This window comes from Mastacembelus armatus, chromosome 18 (assembly GCF_900324485.2).
Source record: "Mastacembelus armatus chromosome 18, fMasArm1.2, whole genome shotgun sequence".
Taxonomy (NCBI): Eukaryota; Metazoa; Chordata; class Actinopteri; order Synbranchiformes; family Mastacembelidae; genus Mastacembelus; species Mastacembelus armatus.
The window spans coordinates 17,047,524-17,056,752 of record NC_046650.1 but is presented as its reverse complement, the minus strand read 5'-3'; the positions used below and the strand labels follow the sequence as shown (position 1 = coordinate 17,056,752).

At 43.2% G+C, this 9,229-nt stretch overlaps 2 protein-coding genes across 2 annotated transcripts; one reads left to right on the top strand and one right to left on the bottom strand.

Moving 5' to 3' along the window:
* Positions 1–1,688: 1,688 nt before the first annotated feature.
* Positions 1,689–5,652, bottom strand: LOC113139684 (butyrophilin subfamily 1 member A1-like). The gene is made up of 6 exons (XM_026323063.1): positions 5,628–5,652; positions 4,142–4,244; positions 3,730–4,071; positions 3,030–3,299; positions 2,820–2,954; positions 1,689–2,702 (listed from the first exon to the last, which is right to left on the bottom strand). The coding sequence occupies exons 2-6, from the start codon at positions 4,233–4,235 to the stop codon at positions 2,299–2,301; spliced, it is 1,245 nt and encodes a 414-aa protein (XP_026178848.1). The 5' UTR covers positions 4,236–4,244; positions 5,628–5,652; the 3' UTR covers positions 1,689–2,298.
* Positions 5,653–5,730: 78 nt separating this feature from the next.
* On the top strand, positions 5,731–6,532 carry LOC113141750 (butyrophilin subfamily 2 member A2-like). The gene is made up of 2 exons (XM_026326281.1): positions 5,731–5,934; positions 6,245–6,532. The coding sequence occupies exons 1-2, from the start codon at positions 5,895–5,897 to the stop codon at positions 6,487–6,489; spliced, it is 285 nt and encodes a 94-aa protein (XP_026182066.1). The 5' UTR covers positions 5,731–5,894; the 3' UTR covers positions 6,490–6,532.
* The last annotated feature ends 2,697 nt before the right edge of the window (positions 6,533–9,229 follow it).

The following is a 9,229-nucleotide window of genomic DNA, read 5'->3' as shown; positions in this document are numbered from 1 at the left end:
GAGTCTGGTCCCAGCTGGTGTCTGGACTCTAACAGGATCAAACTGGAACAGACAAACCCAGCTGCCTCAGGAACAGGCCTCTGTTGTGTTGTTGTTTGTGCGCAGCAGCAAAGACACAGCTCAGTGAGCAGGAATGTATCACCAGCTTTTCATCACCAGGCAAACAGGTTGAACATCTGCAGATCATCAGGGGGAATCTCAGTGATCTGATGAAAACCTGTCCCAGCCTGCACCGCCCTCACCGCCACGCCCTGTTAGAGTCCAGTTCACTTTGTGTTAAAGAAGAACAGCAAACAGCACATTAAACATCTATATTGTAGTAACATGTTGTTAGATGTTCATACATTTACAGGTCACTCACAACCGGTTCCTGACACAGGTCTTACTTAGGGGGATCAAATACTCATCAAATATCTCCACATGAACCTGGTTCCACTGGACCAATAGCTGAATTGAGTTTTAATGTAAACCCGATGTGTTGACACCAGTGTCGCTGCATTTCTTTACACAGTAAACCTGATAAAGGAGACCAGAGAACAAGCACCGACTTAAACATATCAACCAAGGGGGACCAGTGGATCTGTAGTTCACTGGTCTTATACCCTGGTCAGTTTCAGCTGATTTGTTAGATCTGAAATGATAAAATAAGTTTCAGATCAGGCCAAATTAAAACCAGGAGAAGAGTAAATGAGCTGCCCAGTGTACAGACCCACACTGACCCTCAGGAGCTGCAGGATTTAAAGGTTGTCAATGGATTCCTGCCTCTTTTCATTCAGTTCCTTCATGTCAGTTGTTTACTGGACATCCATCTGCTCCTCTGGCTCTTCTAGACACATTAGGACATGGTCCTGGTTTATATTACCCCCCTGTCTATTTTTTTGACCTGTAATGTCTTCCTCCATATCAACTTCCATCTCCTTATGTTCCACGCATGTCCTCTTCCTGTCGGTCTGTGGCAGATCCACATCAGACTGTTCCACTTCTTTATTTTGTCTCTTTACTCTCTTGACTTTTCTTTGTGTAACATTACAATTCGATTTTGTTTTGACATCCATGATATCCTCATTTTGTTTTTCCTTCCCATCGGTCTGTGGCTGATCCACATCAGACTGTTCCACTTCTTTATTTTGTCTCTTTACTCTCTTGACTTTTGACAAACTCATGTTTGACTTTTTGACTTTTCTTTGTCTCATATTATAATCAGGTTGTGGATCAACGTCCATCTTCTCCTCCTGTTCTTCTCTCTGACCCTCAGGTCTTCTCACAGGATTTACATCCACCTGTTTCTCTGCCTGCAGCTGTTTATCAGTGTTGATGCCTGATTTTTCAAACACGCCTCCCAGTGATCCATGATCTGTTTTTCCCCCCCGACTCTCTGCTTTTCCTTCGAGACCCTCTGCTTTTCCTTCGGGACTCTCTGCTTTTCCTTCGAGACCCTCTGCTTTTCCTTTGGGACTCTCTGCTTTTCCTTCGGGACTCTCTGCTTTTCTTTCGGGACTCTCTGCTTTTCCTTCGGGAACCTCTGCTTTTCCTTCGGGACCCTCTGCTTTTCCTTCGGGACCCTCTGCTTTTCCTTCGAGACCCTCTGCTTTTCCTTCGGGACTCTCTGCTTTTCCTTCGGGAACCTCTGCTTTTCCTTCGGGATCCTCTGCTTTTCTTTCGGGACTCTCTGCTTTTCCTTCGGGAACCTCTGCTTTTCCTTCGGGAACCTCTGCTTTTCCTTCGGGAACCTCTCCTTTTCCTTCAGGACTCTCTGCTTTTCTTTCGGGACTCTCTGCTTTTCCTTCGAGACCCTCTGCTTTTCTTTCGGGACTCTCTACTTTTCCTGATTTCTCAGGCTGCCGTCTTGTTTCTTCTGGACGTCTCAGAGGTTTTTCTTGTTGTCGATTTTCCGTATGCAGCTCGTTTCCTTCTGTTTTTCTTGTCTTTTTGGTTTCTTGCTGTATTTGGAGCTCTGTCCTCTCTGGAATGTCTCCACTGACTGATGGGAGTTTATTCTCTGTCTCCTTCCTCTGATCCTCTGCTGTCACTTCTGTCTCTATAGTAACGTGGCTCTGGTTTCCTTTGTGATCTTTTTGTTTATCTGAAACATGTTGTCTGTAGTTTCCGTTCAGTGTTTCCAGCTCTTTCTCGTCCTCCTCTCTCTCTGTTTCTTCCTGAGTCTCTGACTGAAGGTTCCTCTGGTTCTCCACCCTCTGTCTTTCAGCCTCCAGCTGCGTCTGTTCTCTCTGGTTCTGCTGTTGCTTCTTCTGCCCTGTCGATGCTAAACTGATGATTTTCTTTGGTGTTTGATCAGTGTCACAGTTTGAAGATTTGGTCTTTGTCTTCCCTTCTCTCGTCAACATCAGACTTCACTTTACTTTCAGACATGAGCTGCTCTGTTGGTCCTTCCGTGGCCTCTGGAAGTCCTGAATCTTCTTGTACTGGTTTATTGTTCCCCTCGGCTTTCACTGGTCTTCCTGTCAGCTCCTGGTCTTGGTGTGTTTCTCTTTCACTCACATGAGGATCTTTGTGTTCACCTTGACACTTGATCTTCTTCTCTCCTCCACTGTCCACATTATTCTCTTCTTCTCTTCCTGACAGAAGCAGTAACTTCTCTTCTCCTTCATCCACAGCCTGGAGTTCAGTGTTATCGGCATTAGTCTTCATCTCTTCTTCCATCGTCTTTTCAGCGCCATCCTCAGGACTCTTCCTCTTGTTTTCTGTGTGGGGAGAAGAAGGAGAACATGGTGGAGTTTGTGGAGGAAGATTCTGACTTTTTAGAAACTGGCTGTAACTTTTAACACTTAGAAAAAACCTTCAGTCATTTTGGGACTTACTGGATTTGTTTTGTCTCAGTCTCCACACGAGGAAGACGACAGCAAAACAAACCAGGAGGAAAAGAAAAGCACCAACAACAAAGCCAATATATAGAGCTGAGGTACTGGAAGTACTGGGAACCATGAAGAAATCATCTGCAATGACACAGAACATGTTCATTTAAGATGTAAACACATTGATCATTTTTTAACCCTAGAAACCATCAGTACCTGAAAACTGAATGTGTGTGAGTCTGGTCTGGTTGATGCGGTTCTGTTGGACTCTACAGGTGAAGCTGTTGCCGTGTCTCTTCTCCACTGTCAGTCTGCTGCTGACAGTATAGAGGTCATCAGGACCTCGGAGCGTCTCCATAGGTCCAGCAGAGAGGAGGTTTCCCTCAGAGTCCAGCCACAACACCTCCGGCTCTGGATACCAGCCTTTACTCTCACACTCCAACACTCCTGCATTGAGCTGCTGGATGGCAGGTGTGGAGACAGCACCTAAAAACCAAAGGCTGTCCATGTCAGTGTACCTCCAGTGGTTTAAACAGCAGGTTTGGTAGAGCTGCAACGATGATAATGAATTTATTTTGACAGGCCCTTAATCATTTAACCATTTTTCAATCAAAACCTTCAAAAATTAGCTGATTTCATTTCACATCTGATGATGTTATAGTAGATTTACAGAGTTAATCAACTGACTAAGGATGAAAATCACATTAAACAATAATAGGGCAGAAATACTGAAACTCTGCTGCATGTTTGTAGATAAGCGAATGATTCAATGTATGATACAGATAAATGGTACAAGAAAAAAGCAGGTGGAAACTGGACAGATGTGCAGCTGGACTGGACCAGACTGGGAACAGACTAAGTAGAGATTCAAAAAACACCCTGGACACATACAGAACGAACTAACACACTCACTCACCTACAACAAGCTGAATCAAAGAGTCGTTAAACAGTTGTGGAACGAAGCATCTGTATGTTCCCTTGTCAGACGGTTTCACTTTGGACAGTTTTAGTGAAAGGTCTCCGTGTTTCAGCTCATCAATGAACAGCGATGTTCTTCCCTGATAGGCTGGATGTTTTTTACTCTCCAGCTCCTCGCCGTCACGCCACACGAAGATGAACCTGGGGTCCAGGTCAGGTCTGCTCCACTCCACCGTCATGTAGGAAGCATCCATGGCGGGGTCCAGGTAGCATGGCAAAATGACATCATCGCCAACTACTGCCACTATTGGCTCAGACGGACCAATCACGTGAGACTGAGCTGAAAATAGAAAGGATCAGTTTGTTATTTCTGCAGCAGGTTAAAAAACAGTCAGAGCAGGTTAATTTACCTCCACGTGAGTGGACCAGAGCGAGGACGATAGAAACCAGACTGAAGACAGTGAACTGACAGTTAGGGGACAGTCTGTCCTTCACGGGAACCATCCTGGAGTCCTGGAAATAGAAATTAAACAAGAAGAAAACATCAGCAGAATGCTAACACACAAAAACACCAAATAAAGTCTAATGTTCTGCCCGGGGAACTGTTTTAACATCAGTTTGGTCTGAAGTTAGTGCACTGACCTCTACCCTGCTCCGTCTACCTGGTACTACTCCAGATCCCAAACACTGGGGTCCACCAAACCCACGTCACTGTAACTGGACAGTTTGTTGCCTGTAAACGACTTTTTGACAAGAGACAAAGATGTGTTTACGCTCAGACTGCTAAGTATTTTTAAATGAGTGTAATAACCTTTCTTTAATTCTCATGTATTATTGAACTGTATTATTATTATTATTTTCATGTATTATTATTGTCCTATATTATTATTCTCATGTATTATTATTATTATCCTAAATTATTTTTATCATGTATTATTATTGTCCTGTATTTTAATTATTCTCATGTATTATTATTATTGCCATGTGTTTTAATTATTCTCATGTATTATTATTATTGCCATGTGTTTTAATTATTCTCATGTATTATTATTATTGCCATGTGTTTTAATTATTCTCATGTATTATTATTATTGCCATATGTTTTAATTATTCTCATGTATTATTATTATTGCCATGTGTTTTAATTATTCTCATGTATTATTATTATTGCCCTGTATTTTAATTATTCTCATGTATTATTATTATTGCCATGTGTTTTAATTATTCTCATATATTATTACTATATGTGAGATTTGTTGGGTCCCAGTAATAACCAAGAAAAACCAGTTTCAGCCAAACAAGGAGAAAATGTGAGAAGCTTCAGCCCTAAATAAATAAATGAACGCAGAGCTAGTTTTACATGCTTCTAACTTCAGGTTAATGACAGTAACGTCCACACCAGGTCCTGCGCCCCCTGCTGGTCTCTAATCTGCATTGCAGCTTCATGTGCGCAGGTGAGCCAGGTGAGACCAAGGGTCATTTTGACTGAACTAACGACTCAAGCTCGTTTTGACAAGAAAAGATCCAACAAAGTCTGAAACATCTGTGGCAGCTTCGTGTTTTTTACTCAACAACCTGAGACTTTGGTTTCACTTTCCTTTAGAATCAATGATTTTCAAAGGACTCGGTTAATCCTGATCGTTTGCTTGTTTTAATCACGTCAGAAAACCTCACAGGTAAAAAACACCCACTGATTTTCTAACCAGAGAATTTTGTATTTTGTTTTTTAACGACGCGGGTTTCAAAGCTGTAAATGCGATCGGTCCGTTCCAAAAAGGGGGAAACCAGGTGGGAAAGGGACCACACGGTCCAGCTTCTTTGTTAAATCCACACACTATAGCTTGTCTCTATTATAAAGTCCTGTATTATTACAGAATATATTAAAGGTCTACATACCTGCTCGTGAAAATCTCCCGCAGGCGCTTCGTAGTGAAAGTACAGAAATTTTCAGCTTCCGGGTCGATAGGAGCTCACCAGTGTTTCCGCCAGGTGACGTCACTGCAGGGTTCTGCCGCAGGAAAAGCGCTTTTAACGCAGAATCGGGTTTATGGGTGAAAAAAACAGCATCAGACACGTGAACTCTTCAAACCTCAGTTGTTTTGTACGTGATAAAATGTGTGTTTACAGTTTGAAACCAGACCCGCAGACACACACAGAGACCACATGAAAACAGCTGACAGGAGGCGTCCAGTCACCAAAACAGGTAGGACAAACATTTACCACCACCAATAACCTGAAGACCTTTGTTAGAAATGAAAGTAAAACAAAAGATTTGACCAGGTGCCTATGAACCTGAATACAACCTCATCCTGCAGCTCTACTTGGTGTGTGGTGCTTTAGCACATGCTAAACTAATACGGTGAACGTGTTGAACATTATAGCTGCTGAACTCCAGCGTGTTCACACTGTCATTTGGAGCATGTTAGCATTTAGCTTTGCCTCCGTGACTACATATCCACATTATTATCAGCATTTCACGTTTAATGAAGCTTTTTCTTCTGTCCCATCCCCAGGTTCTGTCTCCTCACCCGTCATAACTAAGATCAGCAGAAACAGCAGAGGAGCAGTGGAGCTGGACTGTGAGAGTAAAGGCTGGTATGCAGAGCCAGAGGTGTTGTGGCTGGACTCTGAGGGAAACCTCCTCTCTGCTGGACCTACGGAGACGCTCCGAGGTCCTGATGACCTCTATACTGTCAGTGTTACCGGCGCCAGACCTAGGGGAAATCCGTGCCGGCAGCAAGTGATACACAAGCCTTAAGGCCTGTGGATTAATGAAGAGGAACAGACATAAACGTCTTGCAAAAGCCAGTGCTCGTTTAATACTGAATTTCTTTCAATAATGTTTCATTAACATAATCACATCAACAGAAAAAGTACAGTTAAATTAAGCGAGATGAAAAACTGTATAAACATGTACCTCAATGTGCCAAAATAAGGAAAATACTTTAACTAATGTTGAATTTCCTTAAAACATAGATACAGGTACACATTCATGACATATCCCACATTTAACCAATTGTTCTGGATTTTAACATCGATATGGTTTCTCTAATGTGTTCGCTGGCGCCATTTGGTCTTATTGTCCATATAATGGCGGCAGGGGGTCACTACAATCATGCTTCTCTACAACACCCATAACGTAACAATGCAGTTCTTATAAGTACCCAAACTAAGCTAATCAGCACTTTTTAAAAAACATTCAAAACATATATTTCCCCGTTACAGAGCATTCACACTGCCTCTCGGTTAATACAATGCGATGATACTACAGCTAACCATACGGATGTCGGTAGGAAATATACAACTTCCTCCTGTTACTTACTAACTCCAAATACATCTAACACGTCTCAGAATGGCACGAAAATCATCACAAACACATTTTGCATCCATTGATGTTTACACAACCCGGAGCATGAATATATAAAGTTTGACAGTACCTGTGGATTAATGAAGAGGAACAGACATAAACGTCTTGCCAAAGCCAGTGCTCGTTTAATACTGAAGCACTCAGCTAGGTCGCTAACCAATGTTCCTCCCAGTGAATCCACCCAGCAGTGGCGCCCTCTACTGTCATAAAAATGCCACTACACCAGAGTAGGTACTAAATACACAGCTACTAGTTCACAATTAACAAAAAAAATAGAGGGGTGTCTTGTTTCTATCCAACTAAACATACAGCAAATCCAACCTGCTACACTCTCCCCTACTTTAAGAGATGTCTCCGGACATCTGGAACTAAGCAAACACTACTGTGTAAATGTCAAAAGTCTGAAAAGTATTCAGTCTGCTATGGTTTACATGTCATGTCACATGCTCAATACGTCCATGTGAGTGTGGGGTGGTAACATGCAGAAAAAGTGGGGTAGGCTGGTGAGGGGTAAGAAACATAGGTAAACATCATATTAGCCCCTGGTCTCCAGGGCTGGTATGAAGGCTGCCCAAGATGGTGATATGTGAACATTTCTGGAGGTTTCACAACTCGAGTTGATCTTCTCACCGTCACGTTCTCATCTGACGGTCCTGCTGTAGCAGCTTCTCCATCATCCCCGTGTTCCTCCAGGTCAGCCTCCTCCCCAACATCATTGTTCTCTTGATTCGCCTGTTCTTCAAGTGGTGGTGTTCCAATAGGTGCTGGAGGTTGTTCTGGCTCTGGGATGACCACAGAGTGAGGCATTCTTTGGTACTGCCTGTCAATTGCCTCAGCTGGTGGTGTCATAGGCCAGAACTCTGGAGCTACAGCTCTCAGCTCACAGTTCGGTGTTATCTGAGGCAATGGAGGTCTGATTTCCCTCTTTTCATACACCGGTACAGTTCTGAGGCAGTAAGTGTATTCCTCCTCTTCATCAGAATGGTCTGACTTCTGCTCCTTCGTCTCATTTTCATGTGTCTGTCTACTTCCCTGTTTCCGCCTCCCTTTTTGCATCTGTTTATTCTGCTCATCTTCCTCCAAAGGCAAGTCATTTACTGCTAATAGCAAATTTCGATGCAAGACACGTAGTAGTTTGTCACCTGTCTCTGGCTGAACTCGGTACACTGGTCCATCTCCAATTCTCTCAATAACACGATGGACCCTCTTTTCCCAGTAAGAGCGAAGTTTTCCTGGACCACCTCGTTCTGACAGGTTTCTGACAAGCACTCGATCCCCCGGCTGCAGTACAATGCCTTTAACATGGTGGTCATAATATTTCTACCCTTTCATTAAGCACTTCTTATTGTTTTCTGAGGCGATCTTATATGCCTCCTGCATTCGAGAAGCCCACTTCTGTGCATACACTTGTGTGGACTGTTGTTCCCGTTCAGGGCTCAGGTCAAAAAGCAGATCAACAGGCAAGCATGGATTTCTACCATATAAGAGAAAAAAAGGTGAATAGCCTGTTGCTTCGTGTCTCGTACAATTGTACGCGTGAACAATATGCTGTAAATGATCCTTCCACTCAGACTTTTTCTCCTCATGCAGAGTACGAAGCATCTGCAGAAGTGTCCGATTCAGGCGTTCCACAGGATTCCCTTGCGGGTGATAAGGGGTGGTTCGAGAGTGGGCTACTCCTGCCAACTGCTGAAGTCTCTGGAAGAGACTGTTCTTGAACTCCTGGCCCTGGTCGTGATGTAGCTTCTCAGGATACCCGAAGCGTGGAATGAAATCATAGAAAATCTTTTCAGCTGCAGTTCTACCTGAGTTGTTCTTAGTTGGGAAGGCTTGTGAAAATCGAGTAAAGTGATCTACCAAAACTAGAATGTACTCATAGCCCCCTTTACTAGGTTCCAGATGGAGGTAATCAACAGAGATGAGCTCAAAAGGGGCACTCGTTGTGATTGACTCCATTGGTGCTCTCTCTGGAATAGTTGGTCGTTTTTGCTTGATACAATGACCCTGGCGAATTACATAGTTTTCAATATCTTGCTGCATGAAAGGCCAATAAAACCTCTCTCTAGCCAAGTTGATAACTTTATCTGCACCAATGTGTCCCATATCATCATGCAAGTGTTTTAGCACTGTC